The following is a 16,495-nucleotide window of genomic DNA, read 5'->3' as shown; positions in this document are numbered from 1 at the left end:
TTTTTTCAAAACTCTAGGGCACATTTTACCCTCAGATACTTACAGATTCCATAGAAATTTGTGGGACTTCTCTGAGCATCTGAATTTAATCCTTTGAATTTGAGAAAACTATGTTTTAGAAGAAGTAAGAACATTGTATTTGTGTTCTTTAAAAATGTATTACCTGAGAGGTTTCACTGGTAACATCCTAGTGACTCTTAGCCACTGGTAAAATGGAGATGTGCCTTCATTGATTTATTTGACGCTCTAATGAACCCAGCATGAGTCTCAGCTCAGAACCCTGGGGAACTCATGTATAAGGGGCACATAAGACTGTTCATTGTATAATTATCATTATTTGTAATAGGTATGAATCCTATGGTGATACCTGCTTTTAGGCAAAGGAGCATATTCTCATCTTATCAGAGACAATTATGATGCACTAGTATATATACAATAGGAAATGTTAGAATGCTTGTTGATACATGTTGCTAATGGGCATTCCCAAGGCAGGTAGGCAAGATGCTATACAATAAGCCAAGATTTCTTAGGAATATCTGTCTTACTTATTTTCAGTTTGACATTGGAATTTCCTAAAACTATTTAAAGACACCATAAAATACTGTTCTGAGTCACTTTCTTTATCCATAATAAACAAACCACTATTAGTAGAAAATCTTAGTGTAAATTGTAAATTGCTGACTTAGCAGTTGTCCTCACTTCTTTAAACACCTTCCTTTTCCATTTCCTTTCTTTGTAGTTCTGTTCACATCTCCTATTGGAATTGAAAAAAGTCTGAGGCAATCTCATTGTGTATAGGGTAGCAAGGGGGATTATCTCTGCTTTCTTTTTATATGCAGGCAGAGTGGAAAGTGGCCAATTCACTAGCTGTGGCCATTTAGGGACATTTCAGAGCATCTTTTCTGATGTTTGAAAATCTCTAATTTCAGGGATTTTGATGATTAAGTATGAGAGTGTATTTCAAGTATTATACAAGCTTCATAGCACTATATATAAATGAGTTACTATTAGTCTTATAAGGTCTGCCTTTGTTGACTTGGGTAATCAGTTGTCATTTGAAATGATAAATTCTAAAACACAACTTTCCTCCCTTGTTACTACGCAGAGGTGAATTTTTCACGAACTTACAGGAGTAAATTTAGTTAAAAGGTCATCCACCTATGCTCTTGCTTGGTATATGGATTGATTACAGTACTTTGGCATTTGAAATAATGTGGTCAGCTTTTTTATACTGAAGCTGAAGATTTTAGCCTGCCTTCCTGCCCACCTACATGCCTCCACAACCCCCCACTTTTGAAACAGTGCTGGGAATTAAACCCAGGGGCTGTGTAGGCCAGGGCAAATACTCTACTGTTCAGTTGTCCCCTCACCCTAGGAAGTTCTTTCTTGAAGAAGTCCTTCACATAGATAGCATCTAAGAAGGGATGATGCCATTGACTTAAGATGAAGTCTTAAGATTTAATTTTGGGACAAGTATTGAGTTACACTTCCACCTGTGTGCTTGTTCACCAAAGTATATGATCATCATGGAAATCAAATGCACTTCTCTCAGGATTTGGAGGTGCTTCAAAAGTACTAGGATTTAGGGTTTATCTTGTCTGGCTTAATGAGGAGTAGGGGTGTGGGGTGTGTGTGTGTGTGTGTGTGTGTGTGTGTGTGTGTGTTGGAAAGTGTTTAAAAGTTTATGAATCTTTTTACCTCGTTATAAGTCCTTTCCTTATTAATGTCTTTCCTATCATATTAGTAATTATTTTCATGAATGCCGCAGAGAAATGTAATCACATTACCACCTTTCAAATTGCATTAGTGAAAATGAATAAAATGTGTATCAGTGGAAGTGCTGATTCAACATTAAGGTGAAATGAGATGATTATTATGATTCAGATTATATCAGATGTACTTTGGCTCTATATATGTAGTTAGACATTAGACATTCTGTAAGAGTGTTGAGTACAGTTTGAATAATACAGTTACTTTTTCTGTGGCGAGTTAACCCTTTATTTTCAACTAGGCAATAGGTGTATACACAGAAAGAATGTTTTCTTTCTAGCTGTTAGATCTTCCTAGGTAGTGAGGGACGAGGTAACAAACAGTACAAGTAATGTATCCAATGCCTAACGTATAAAACTGTAACCTCTCTGTACATCAGTTTGATAATAAAAATTTGAAAAAAAATTGTACATATACAGCAATAAATAGACCATCTTAATTGAAATGCCTTTCATTTCCTATTTCTCTAATATAACTAATTGCCTAACAGAATAGTTTGTATTACCATAGACCTGATTTAATTGGGGGGAAACTACATCCACATTCCAAAGCTTGCATATGCCTTAATGCAATGAAAGTATGAGTATTTTCTTTATATAATTGGCCATATCCCGCTGTTGATTTGTACTCTGAACTCCTAAATTATTTAAATGGGGTCTTCCTCATGTCAATTGATACTGGGTTGTGATCGTGAGGTAATGACTACAGATGCTCATTTGATCTATGTCTGAAGATTTATGTGCTTCTGTCTGTCCCTTTCTTCCTGTTTGTGTCTGTGTTCAGGCAGTCACAGGAATATTCACAGTCATAAAAAGACATAACCACAAGCATATGCTTTTCCTTCTTTACCTCCTCCCTCCCCTGAATACTAAATTTGGTTCTGTCTGAACTAAATGTTTTTCTATCACAGTGAATTGCGGAATGATGGGTATGTGTGTGTGTGCGTATGTGTATGTGTTGTATGTGTGTCTGTCTGTCTGTGTTATTAGAACCTTTTGTACTAATATTGCTGAATATTATTATAGGGAGTTTTAAATCCCAAATTTTTGAAGGTTGTCTTGGATTGTCTTGATAGAAAAATGACATTGTGATACATACTAAAAATAATTGTTAGCTTTTAAATGCACATGTAAAGTTTTAATGTTTCATAAAAAATGTTTTCTAAGCTTATAAGCAATAGTGAAATTTCCGTGGTTAGATCCCAATTATTACATATTGAGAACCTACTAGGTGAAAGATAGATATCATGTTGTACTATGTTTCCTGAGGAAGAGTATTTCATGAGATAATGGTTTAGCATCATGGGACAAAAGTAGTACAGTGGAATCTCCCTCCCTTTATAAATGACTTTAAGCTGTCTTTCACATGCCATGCATTCTTCCCATTAAAAGCACACTATTCAGTGAATTTTTAACGTTACCACAGTCAGTTTTTGAAGATTTTCATCACTTCAAAAGCAAAAACTGTATCCTTTCCCTGTGACTTCCTCTCCTCCTTTCAAGCCTTATGCAACCACTAATTTTAAATTTCCTGGTGTGTACATTTCATATGAATGACGTTTTATAGTGTATACAGTTACTTCCATTTTTAACCTTGCATAATGTTTCAAGCGATATTTTTATGTTTCATCATGTATCAATATGGCCAGGTGATATATCATTCTATAAAATATATTCACTATATTACATAATAATAAATATAAATATATTTTATTGTATGAAATATTTATATATTTGTTACATTGGTGTACATTATGTTTTATTTTGTTTATTGATTTGTTACTGAAAGGAGAGTTGTTTTTTTAAACATAAATTATGTTTAAAGACCAAATTTCCCTACTTAATCTCCCAAACCTAACAATTATTTTGGTTGTGTTTATTTTAAAAACGTCCCTTCTTGGTTCACAGTTGTTGTTTTTTTCCCTACAATGTATTTTTGTGGAATTTAGTCCGCCCCCCTCCCCATTTTTGTTTTCTTTTTCTTTTTGCTAATCCAGGGGCCTGAACTCAGAGCCTGAGTGCTTCTTTTGCTCAAGGCTAGCACTCTACCCCTTGAGCCACAACACCACTCTGGCTCTTTTCTATTTATATGGCACTGAGCTTCCAAAGCTTCAGGCATGCTAGGCACTAAAACACATTCCCAGCCCTCCCCTCTCCTCCTGCCTTCGTTTTTTTTTGTTTGTTTGTATGTTTTTGTTATGTGTGTGTGTGTGTGTGTGTGTGTGTGTGTGTGTGTGTGTGCGTGTGTGTGTGTGTGCATGCATGCTAAGACTTGAGCTTGGTCCTCGTACTCTGGCTTGATTTTTTCATTCATGTTGTTATTGTACCACTTGAGCCATAGCTCAGCCTCAGGCCTTCTGCTGGTTAATTGGAGATAAGAATCTCAAGGATTTGTCTGTTTCAACTGGCTTCAAATCTTGATCTTTAAATCTCAGCCTCCAGAGAAGTTCCTGGTTTGAAATTTAATCATTTTTTGATTGCACAAACTTTTGTGCTTATCTTATTGTCTGCTATTTAAACCTGTACCTCTGGCCTTCGTGGTGAATCTAGGAAGGGACGTGTTTTCAAATCTTCTGATTCATTCACAAAATTGAATTACACACTTTTTATTGGAAAGAAACCAAGAAATTTCAGAGCATGTAGATTAAAGAAATTATTTTCAGAAATTAGTGATTTCTTCATGTACATTGAAAACAATTAGACAAATGTAAGGATCCTTTTTTGAAAAGTTAATTTATTTGTAAATTTTACCACTATATAAGGTTAATGTTTCTTGCTTGTAGTCACTGATAATCCTATGTAGTAAACTCTGTTCCTTACCTATTCAAGCACTTTTGCGCACATACAGAAAACATACTATTTTACTGATTAGTATTTTCATAGTTAGAGATACACTTTTTAAATTGTTAAAGGTTTTTTTGGGGGGGGTAGTACTTGTTTTTAGTTTTGGTAGACCTTTGCTAGCCTCAATCATCTTGTCCATATGCTGTATTTGTCCAAATCACATATTTTCTAAATTTGAACCTTGATTGCAAAATCCTATAGTACTATAGGTGAGTATTCCTTTATTTTCATGAGGTAAGAGTTTTGTAAGTAAGTATGAGCAAATTCTCAGGCAGTTTTTTAATTCTTATCATGAACTAACTCAGTAGTTCTAGGATATCTTTTTGCATGCTGGAAAATGTAGAATTTTCTTGCTCAAGTTGCACAATGGCCTTTGTACTGGTATTTTGCAATTACTGCATGTATTTTATGGAAATACTAGGATAATTAGCTTCTAGATTCATGAGAGATACTTTTGTAACTCAGGGCCTGAACACTGTCCCTGGCTTCTTTTTGCTCAAGGCTAACACTCTGCCACTTGAGCCACAGCGCCACTTCTGGCTATTTTCTGTATATGTGGTGCTGGGAATTGAACCCAGGGCTTCATGTATATGAGGCAAGCACTCTTGCTACTAGGCCATATTCCCAGCCCTCAGTTTAGTTTTTTAAAAAGTTCAAAGGGTAGGGATATATAGCTCAGTGGTTGGTATAGTACTTGCCAAGCATTCTTCAGATTCTGGGTCTTATTGCCACTATCACAAACAATAATTGTCCATGCTATAAATGAAAAAAGTGAATTATGTTACTTGTAATCATTACGGCAGCTAGTTTATGTTACATATAAAGAAGCTGCTAGTGTTTAGCTTTTTCTGTGACTTTAATTTTAATTTCAGCAACATTTTCAACATTTTTAAATATTTCAAGTAAAATTTTATAATCCATGTAATGAAATTATCCCACTGCCCTTTGAAATGAAAAAGTGGATTTAAGAAGTGCTTTAGTTAATAGATGGGAGATTGGTTCAGAGTTGATGAACATTGGAAGAGAGTGCCTAGTAAATTAATGTGTTTTGGGTTGTTGTTTTTTGTCAGTTGTGGGGCTGGCCGCTGTCCCTCAGCTCTTCAGCTCAAGACCTAGAACTCTACCACTTGAGCCACAGCGCCACTTCTGATTTTCTAGTGGTTACTTGGAGCTAAGAGTCTCATGGACTTTCCTGCCCAGGGTGGCTTTGAACTGTGATCCTCAGATCTCAGCCTCCTAAATAGCTAGAATTGTAGGCATGAGCCACTAGTGCCTGGCTAAGTGGGATGTTTGTTTTTGTTTCCTTGTATATTTTGAAAGACTGTTGAGCAACAACAACAAAAAAACCCAAACCCCAGAACTGAAATGAATTTCATTTTTAAAGCCATCTCAGACTATTTCTTCAGGGCTTGTAGTTTCTGTTTTTATTCTTTTTTTTGTTTTGTTATCCTTTATCACATTACTTAGATAAGAATTTCAAATTAAAAATAGCTAACGGATTTATTTATTAATCCTGTGTTTGTGAGTGATACCACCTATTAACTGAAACAATTTATGATTTCTTGGAAAACCTAAAAAAGTTAGAGATTTCCATTTTAATTACCTATTATCATTTGAATACTTTTGAAATACATACAACAATGCTTCCAAATATTCTCTCATTTACTATTCAAGTGTAAAATATTACTGAAACATTTGATTTTTACAAAGTAAGTTAAGCTACTTTGTGTAATTTAGATTTCCTTTTTTTTTTGCCAGTCCTAGGCCTTGGACTCAGGGGCTGAGCACTGTCCCTGGCTTCCTTTTGCTCAAGGCTAGCATTCTGCCACTTGAGCCACAGCGCCACTTCTGGCCATTTTTCTGTATATGTGGTGCTGGGGAATCGAACACAGGGCTTCATGTATACGAGGCGAGCACTCTTGCCACTAGGCCATATCCCCAGCCCTAGATTTCCTTTTTTAATTCTTCTTTTTAGATAGGATTCCTTGCTATGTTAAACAGCTCATGCTTCTCTTGAACTGAACTCAAATGATATCTTTTTGCCTCAATCTTTCCAGACGAGGGGACTACAAGTTTATATCCCATGCCTCGTTCTGATATACTATTGACGGTTAATACTTAGGACATTAATTATATTCTTTTATTTTCTGATCGGTGATAGGAATAAACTGAATAGTAATAGAGAGATTTGTTTTCCTCTTCATTATATCATTTAAGAGCATTAAAACAGAAATGGTAATCTTTTTGATTACCTTAGAGTATTATAACATGAATAATATGACTATGTATATCAAAGTGGTTACTTATTCATTAAGACTAAATATATGTTAAGCATTCTACAAGATATTCGAATAAAACAATACACTGGGAAGGATCATAAGGAAAAATTATCATTTAAATATAATCTGTGGAAAGTTTCTCAAGACTATAAATATGAGTTTATACTGTTTGAAGGCAGAGTACCACATGCTTCATATTCATTATTCCTTGTCTTTTTGACATAGTTGCAGTATCATTGCTACTGTCATTTTCATTTCCTGTCACTAAACACACAGTGCCTGGCGCCAAAATGATGGGTTTTGCTTTGTGATGATATTTGAAGCTGTATGAGAGGATGAAAGTAGCAAATTAAGAATGAAGAGTTTGGTTTGGGAAACACCTATATTTATTTACAGTGGAGAGAGAGAGAAGTTGTTGCCAGAAAAACTGGGATAATCAGCCTCTCCCATCCAGGAATGAAGTTAACTCTGCTTACAGCATTCACTTGTGATGAGAGGATGAGAAGACTAGAAAAAAGGGGACCAGATGTGAGAAAAACCTTGACTCTTAAAGAAGCACAGTTTCAGGAATGTATTGGGTAGAGTCAGCTTCCAGAAATAAAATGTAGGTGATGAGGAAGTGCAGGGATTGTTGCTGAGTGCATGGAAAATTTCATGGTAAAGGTAAGAGTAAGGAACAGTTTCTTTTACTTTTTAAAATACTTTTTATTCTCTTAAAGTAGTTGTACCAAGGATTTTTTTTCAGACTAAGAACATTTGTTCTGCTTCTTAAGGAATTGGGAAAATGATGATGATGAAAGAATTGAGGAGAGAGTACCCTGGCAGGCTTGGTGACATAGGGTCCTGGATGGCCGCATTAGCTACCCAGAATGCTGCTCCCTTCAAAGAAAGGTGGAGAATTGACTGAGCTGTCCGCTCTTTTCCTCAACTCCAAAATTCCAGAGCTTATAGTTCAGACAGGGAAATAAATAGAGCTTGGTCTTATTCAGAATGCCCAGCAGCAAGTAGAAAGCACTCCGACTTTAGCTGAAGGGCAGGGTGAAATGAATATACTCACAAGAATGAAAACTCTTCTCTTTTCAGCTGTCTCCTTAACACACATGTGTGTCTCTGAGCCTTAACTAGTTTTATAGTTTTATAGTTTTACTAGTTTTATGATAATTTATGTTTTTAAAATGTGGGTGAGTTGGCAAGTGATCACATTGATTCTGTTTTATTGTGAATAAATAGTATGTCATTTCTAAAATGACATTTAAAATAAAACTTTCTTTGAAGCCACCATAGTTTTTTTCATTCAAAATATTTGTTTAGAGCATAGTGTATGTGTATGTGCATGTGTGCTGCGTGTGCATGTGTGTGTGTATACATACATACATATTTCCCTTAAGGAACAACTGTCGCCTTTAGGCCTTTAGGTATTCTAGTATCTGTATGTTTAAATACAAAAGGAGTGGAATTTACAAAAAGAAATGTTAATCTAAAAACTTGAACTGTCGTATGTACCAGATACATAGTTATTTAGGAGAATGCATAATTCTTAAATTAGTTTAGACTAATTGAATTAATGATTTTGCCAATAATAAAAATGTGTTTTATATGTATGTTTATCTGTATATAATTACAGAAATACATACATATATACAGGTACTTATATGATATCTTAGTCTTAATTTGTATAATTTTGAATATATAGCTTTGGAATATAGCTAACATTAAAGCTGAAGGTGTGCTATAAAACATAATATAAAATTAGAACTTTTGTAGTATAATTCGTAGCACCAAATTAATGACCTGAAATGTTTTATGCTATTTGTACTAGTGCTAAAGGAAATACTTGAATTTTAAAATTATATATTTTCTTATTTTTGTAAAATAGACATTGAAAAAATTCCTTTATGAAAATTTCTGTAACTAGTCTTTAAATGTCTTAATATTAATATAGCTCCCAAATCTGAGTGTATTATTGGGTAGCTTATTACACAGCAACTTTTTTATAGTGAAAATACTGTATAATAAACCCATTCATTTGGATCACCATACAGTCAGATGAGTTAATTAGTAAGCACGGTATGTAAAGAAACTGTTTCTAAACCAGTATGTTCTGATGTGTTGTTAAGGCAGTAAGCTATGGAAATTGAAATAACTTTCAGAAGAAAAATCTCCTTATAACTTATATATACTCCTTTAATAACTAAAACACTAAACAAAAAATTGCAGTTTAGCTGATATATAATTGAACAGCTGATACTGGAAGAGAGTCCTAGAAACATCAAGCAGATTTTATAGTTGAGTGTTTCCCTAAAGGTGAACATACGAGCAAATTAGGGATAGGAGTGAATACCAAAGAAATATACAGTGAGGACATCAGCGCACAAAACCAAAGAGACACCCAATAGAATTAAAAGTAATTAGTAAAAAAAGAAAAGCAAAAAAAAACCACTTTAAATTTGTTGTGTAGAACACGGGGAACCATAGAAGCTCATTAAGTCTCAGTCTCTGTAGAGTTAGTCCCAACCGTGTTAACAGTACCTAAAATACTTCCTGTGAGATGATTTATATAAAAATTGAAAGAATCCCGGGAATGTGGGCTTCTGGAGCTTGTAACTGTAGAATAGAACTTCAGTTTGAAGTAACTGTCCCCCCACTTTTCAACTAAGCCATACCTCACCTCCGAATCAGTAATATCTGTAGAGTGATGTTTTCCTGGTAGTTCAGGTAGTTATAGTAGATTATTAATTGATAAGTGATCAGATGAAATCTCTTTTGTCTTCAGAACTTCCATACAAAGTAGAACTTAAATATATGAGACAAATTTATTAATTATAGTCGAAGAGCACATGTCAGCTGTAGAATAAATCTTAAGCATAGATTTTTTTTATCCATGGAAAGTTATATTTAACTTATGTTAATTTTCTATGGGTTCATAAACTAGTGAGATGATATTTTAAAGTAATTGTGAGAAAATGAGAGATTTTTGTAGATGTTAGTTTTCAAAGATACAAAAACTCAAGGATTTAGGAAGTGTTAAATAATTACAGAAGTTGGCTAGTTTGTATGGAACCAACAGGATTATATTTCAAAATACATCTGAAAGATTAGCAAAGCAAGTAAATGAAATGTAGTAAATGGGATTATTCTAATAATAATCTGTGCCATGTTTTAGTTTCACAAATATTTTATTTGAAAATTATTTTCTTAGAATGTATTTTGTTGTTGTTGCTTGTATTACTTTGAAGTAGAGAAACATGAAAATATATCAGTGGCAGTATTGTTTTTCACCTATGAATCTCTGCTGTTACAAACCTGTTATTACTTACAGAATATGTAATCATCCATTTATATTCTATGAAGTCTGTGTTTCTAAGTTAACGTTATTATGAATGATTTAAAATATTATGTTAGTGAATGAACTTTGTTTTCTTTTTTTTGTAAGAGATTTAATTTTTTTATTTTTTAAATTTATTTTTTGCTCATGTGATACTCAGGAATTGAACCCAGAGCCTCATGCATACTAGGCAAGCACTCTACCACTAAGCTACATTCATAGATGTCTAAGAGATTTTTATGATATCAAAATTTATTTTCAAAATTACTTAGGCCTCTACCAATTTAAAAAGCCTTTAAAAATTAAATGGGCATTATTTATTAGAAAATGGTTAAAAAGCATAGTACCTCTGAACAGATGCTGATCTTTTCTTCTTTATTTTTCAGGCCATCCGTTGCACACTGGTAAACTGCACGTGTGAATGTTTTCAGCCAGGGAAGATTAACCTGAGGACTTGCGATCAGTGTAAACATGGCTGGGTGGCACATGGTGAGGAAAATCTGGGCTCCTCTTTCTGTTCTTGTTATGTTCCTGTGAATGTGTGTTTTTTTAGAGCAGTCACTGGCCTGGAGAAGAGAGCGGTCAGCTGTACTCCAAGTGTTAGTTAACATTCAGCCTGTGGCTCTCAAACATCATGCTCTCGGCTCCAAAAAGGAAGGCTAGGCAGGCAGCTCTCAGCAGAAGGGCGAGATGTTTATAGGACAGTTGGTCTGTGGGGTTCTTACTGAGCTAGCAGCAGCCAGCAAGCACCAGGCCTGATGGAAACTCAAACATACCACAGTTGGCCTTTCAGGGCCAAGCCCTCAGAGGGAAGCTGGCAAATCCTCCTTACTGAGAACTCCTCGATGACTGCACACCCTTGTCATGTGTGCTAGGGGCTGAGTTTATCCTTCCAGATGTTAAAAATTTTGTATGGTCTAAGGTAGGTAAGAGAGTGAACAGGAACATTGTTTGGCTGGTATCTGAAAAAGTAATCTGTAAATACTCCCTTTCAGTGTGCCCTAAATTAGGGGCAGTCAGTGTTGGTGGAGTGCTTTCTCAGGGTAGATGTTGTGGGGCAGAGAGTGGCCTAGGTGAAGGATGTAACTGTGGAGATTCTTTGCCAGGTGCACAGAATTTTGCTACCAATGTAATGCTTGTCTGAGAACACTGTATTATTGCGAATGGTTTGTGTTTATTGTGTTTAGGCAAAGGGAGACTTGGAAATAAGCAGATTTTTCTTCACCTCCTAGACTGTAGAATTTTAAGTGATAGGTAATGTTTATGAGAGAAACCCTGGCTTGAGATTTTTTGACAGCCTAGGGTATTGGCTCTTAAGTGGACATATTCTTCATTCCCAAGCAGTGCCAAACTTCCAGTGGGTTGTATTTTTTGTAAATGTCATGTTATTCTAGCAAGATCTGAGGTAATAACACTGGGCCATGTCTTGAAATTCTTTCAATTTATCCTGTACTTTGCTTGTTAGGGCATGTTGTTAAGAGTTGTGAGGAACCTTCAGCCATGTTTCTCTGAGAGAAAGCACGAGAGGAAATACTGGAAGGAGTGAGCTCGGATGACATAGACACAGTTCCATAATCCTTCAAGAATAGAACTCCATCCTGCTTCATTAGCAAGGCTGGAGTCTGTAAGAAATCTTAAGTCCAGTCCTGTACAGCACACAAGCTGCTGTTACATTTACAGTCTACGTATGTTACTCCATTAGATGATTTCCATGTTTCTCCTGTATTTTCTTCCATATAAAAATACTATAGACTCTGTGACATAAATAACATAACTTCATTTCCACACTGTTTTGTGATGTAGAAGTCCACAGTCCTTTTGTCAGCAGGGCTAATTTTATTCTGAAGCCTGCCTTTTTTTCTTTGTATGTAGACTGAAACCCATCCTGGGAGTCTTCTTTTAAAATTAATTAATTTATTTATTGTCAAAGTGATGCACACAGGGATTACAGTTTCACATGTAAGGCAGTACGTACATTTCTTATACAACTTGTTAACTCCTCCCTCATTTTCCTTCACCTTCCCCCCACCATGAGTTGTACAGTTGTTTACAGAACATACTTTTGTAAGTATTGCTGTTGCATTGGTTTGTCTTTAATGTTTTTTCTCTCCATTTTGATATTCCCCTTTCCTTCCCTAGTTCCAATACATGTATATACAATCCTGGGAGTCTTATTTTAACTTAATCACTTCTTTAAAACCTTGTCCCAAGATGTAGTCACATTCTGAGATAAGGGGAGTATGGCTTTAGCATTTCAATTTGGAAAAACACAATTAATTCAGCCCATTACATTTCCCAGATACTTTCCTTTCCCTGAGGGAGTGTATGTGTGTGTGGTCATGGTGTATATGTATGGTTTTAAAATAAAGCCTCACTTGTGTAGCCCAGGCTGGTTTCCAACTTACTACCTTCATTCCTTAGCATCTTAAGTGCTAGGCTGATAAGCATATGCCATTGTTCCTGGCCTGAAGTTTTGGTTTTATTTAGAAAATAGGTACAGAGCATATATTCTCAACCCATCAAGAATCATGAATACACTGTTCTGAAGTAAAACACTGGCTCTGCCTCCCTGGTGCTGTATTATTAAGCATGACCCTTCCTGTTCTTAGGTATAAAATATGATTAATGATAATATCTGCTTAAGGGCTGGGGGATGTAGTTTAGTTGTAGTATGTGGGTTTAAGCATATACAAGACAGTAGGCTTGATCCTCCAGCATCCCCACATCAGATAATACTACTTTAGAGTCAAAACTAAAGATAAAATATATGGAACCTTTAATAAATATTACATGTTAAAAATAGAAAAACAGTAGTTGAAGTAAAGATATATTAATCATTAAACAAAGGGCTTTTCATTTATCCATTCATTTTCTTCTAAAGCCTTTTTTCATTAGCTTCATCTATCTACTATGAGAGCTCTGAGAGTATAAAAGTGGACTGTGTACCTATAGTTATTTCATCTTTGTAACTTCCATGTGCATATTATATTAGTAGTATAACAAAATATGAACTATTCCTTTCTGAATAACATAAATTTGTCTTGGGCAGTAATCATTCTCTTAAGATTTTTTTCTAAACAAGATGACTTTTCACTCATCTTGAATAAGATGTTTCTGTTATGCTAGACTCAGCTTAGCCTATTGCTATTTTATTAGAAAGTATGTTTCTGGGATGTTAAATTTTGGAGTTCTCAGGATCTAAGCAATATTAATTCTAATTTTGCCCTCATAATTATTATCTTGACTTTTTCTCTCCCTTACAATAAGGCCACTCAAAATGTATGTATGTTGGTATGCAGAGCCCACTCTTTCCTCTTCATTAGGGCAAACATGACAGTGATTGGTTGGCTCCTCGCCTTTGAGTTGGCATTAGGATGAGGGCACCCACTCATTTTGCCCCTAGCATTCCACCTAATTGCTTCATTCCCTCCACTTGCACAGAAACCCTGAAATCATGTCTGTAATTTTGCTCAGAGGTAGAACACAATAGTCTTACTGACTGCCTAACACAGTTTGTATGGGGCAAGAAGGAAGTGACTTTGACTTGGGTCTTTCTTGTTTGTGATATTTTTTTCTCTGAAAGCTTATGAGATGGCAGTGTGACTACTGGGATATGTTTCACACTGAAGGCATTCTATTATTGTGTTATCCAGCCATTGTGCGAGTAAAATATTAATACTGGCCCCCGAAGAAAAACAAATGATCAATATTTACAGTGCCTTTTTACATCTCCTTTGTTATCAGCGTCTTTAGTTCATTACTAAAATGTTGGATTCCATGGTCATTATATAACATGTGCATGCACACAATAACACACATAACGTCTATGTACATGTATGTACAGACACTTCATAGAAGCCTTACAGATTGTTTCTCGAACCTGCTTGAGATGTTGACATTAATTGCTTTACAAAAGCCTCAGGAAAAATGTAATTTTAAAAATTAAAGAGAGTGATTAATTATGTTACTTGAAAACTTTGGTCTTGAAATTACTTAGTAGGTGGATTTATTCTTCACAAATTTCTTCCTTGATATCTTGAAAACTATTGAGTTGGAATGGGGGTGGGATGAACACAGGTATTGAAGCTCAGTAGGTCTTTCCTACTGAACTAATAAAGATTTCCTACCTTCCTTCTCTTTTAAATAAATCTTAGCTCTTTGTCTTTGATAATAGAAAGAAAAGTTGATTGAATCTAACCTTAATTAAAACATATTTTGGCATAGACTATCTATACCTCTATAGTAACTGAGATAGTGGACCAAAAATAGGTCAGAATTTCTAATTTTGTTACTTTTCTGTTCAAAGACTTTAAAGCATATGTAGCATACTGCCACATACCACTGCTACATTTTTTCTTCTCATTTACATTGTCTTCATGTATTTTTACTTCATCTACTTAAAATTATCTGAGTGAGCCTTAGGGTTAGGAGTATTGCAAACAGAATTGTGTGTGTGTGAAAGAGGCTAAACAAGCCCCCTTGAGTAGGAAGTTACCCAAACCCCTCTCCCTCCGGGACACGAGGACAAACCCCCCATCCTGTCATCCATTGTCATCTGGACTTTGTAGCCTGCAAGCAGTCACCCAACCCCACCTTGAGGGGAACAAACAAAAGGCGCCAGCCCGTCCAAAAGGTCACTTGCACATTCCAAGAATCCTCGCACACATACCACTTGGCACGTATCCCTTACCAGCCCAAATTAGGATTCCTTAAAATGATTGGTAAATGTATGTGACTCAGTGTAAAATGATTGGCTGCCTGCGTGCAGACCACGATGTGTTACTTTAAATCTATTGGTTACAAATGTGCGGGCTTTCCCCTAACGGATAGTAGAGTCCTATATAAGGTCACCCTCAGAAAAGCTCAGGGCTCTCAGTTGTTGACTGGTTTACGGTCATGCTGTGAGCCCGAGCTTGCTCGAATAAACCCTTTGCTTTTGCATGAGAACGTCTCTTGGTGTCCTCCATTCCGTGGATGCGCTTCTCGACCCTTTCGTGTGTGTGTGTGTGTGTGTCTGTGTGTCTGTGTGTCTATGTCTGTGTATGCATGCGGGGTTGAACTCAGGTCTTTTCTACTTGCTAAGCAAGCTTTCTGTCACTTGAAGAACACCTCCAGCCCTTTTACTGTAGTTTCTTCATTAGTGTCTCACATTTTTATTCATGCCATCCTGAATTATGATCCTCTTGTTTTGTTTTTTATTTTCAAAATTAACTTTAAGTAGTGGTATAAGGAGTTTAAATTCAACATGTAAATTTAGGAGCACAGTGCTTCTTGATCAGTGTCACCTCTTCGATTGTAATTTTCTCTCCCCTATCTATTACATTCATGTAGTTGAGATTACAGCCAGGCATTACCACACCCAGTTGTTTTTTTTGTTTTTTTTTTTTTGTTTTTTTCAGGTTGAGATGAGAGATCTTTTGAACTTTCTGTCCAGACCAGCCTGGAACTGCGATACTCCTGAACTTTAGGCTACCAAGTAATTAGGATTTCATGTATGAGTCATCAATTCAGCTTTTCTTGCTTTGCAAATGCAAACTCTACTATCAGGATATGAGCACTAACATCACTTTTCTCATCATACTACCTTTTTTGGTTGTATGCTTTGTTAATAGAAATTCACTTGTGTTTTGATTCTAGATTGGTAGCTTGATCATTCAAAGTTGAATCTTTAGTCAAAGGTTTTACGTAGTTTTGAAACAGGCCGTATTACTAGAATATTCCTATTTGTGGGGTGACATTGGGGTGAGTGGGAGAAAGTACATTCTCTTTTGGTTGCTCTTTCTTGAGGGATCTTTGCTTAACAGAAGTGTTGTCAGTAGGAAAAGCTGGCAGCTATAACTCCTCCCTCTAAACCATTTACATAGTTTATTGTAAATTAATTTTAGAGTCTATAGTTTAAAAGAACACTTTGAAACCATTAAAATGAAGGTAAAATAGTTTAATAAAAGAAATACACTTAATAGCAGGTTTAGGAAATAATTGATAAGTAAATTCAATTAGAAAATTGGGTTTAAGAAGATGGTACAAAGTAGATTTATGTATTTGATAAAAGAGATGGGCAGATTTTAGGAATGTAATTTATTTAGAATTTTTTTCTCTACTAAATCAATAATTTTTACTTCTGATAATGATTTCTTAAAACTACTCTTTTTAAAATCTATATCCAAGCCAAAACAGAAAAGAAAAAGAAACATTTTCACGTTTCTAGGAATGATAGTTATGTCCTCTGAACATTTGGCAAGAAAGGGAACAAATGGTTAATTTTAAAATGTATTTCT

General features: G+C 35.4%; 1 protein-coding gene across 21 annotated transcripts in view; it reads left to right on the top strand.

Moving 5' to 3' along the window:
* The window catches only part of Bnc2 (basonuclin 2), a 428,651-nt gene that overhangs the window by 264,942 nt on the left and 147,214 nt on the right, over positions 1 to 16,495 (top strand). For all 21 annotated transcript variants that reach the window (XM_048353623.1, XM_048353382.1, XM_048353903.1 and 18 more), the window contains one exon: positions 10,604 to 10,706. In XM_048353623.1, the coding sequence (XP_048209580.1) occupies positions 10,604 to 10,706 (103 nt within the window). The remainder of the gene's footprint in view (positions 1 to 10,603; positions 10,707 to 16,495) is intronic.

This window comes from Perognathus longimembris, chromosome 1 (genome assembly GCF_023159225.1).
Source record: "Perognathus longimembris pacificus isolate PPM17 chromosome 1, ASM2315922v1, whole genome shotgun sequence".
Taxonomy (NCBI): domain Eukaryota; kingdom Metazoa; phylum Chordata; class Mammalia; order Rodentia; family Heteromyidae; genus Perognathus; species Perognathus longimembris.
The sequence above is the reverse complement of the archived record's forward strand: the minus strand, read 5'-3'. Positions and strand labels throughout refer to the sequence as shown.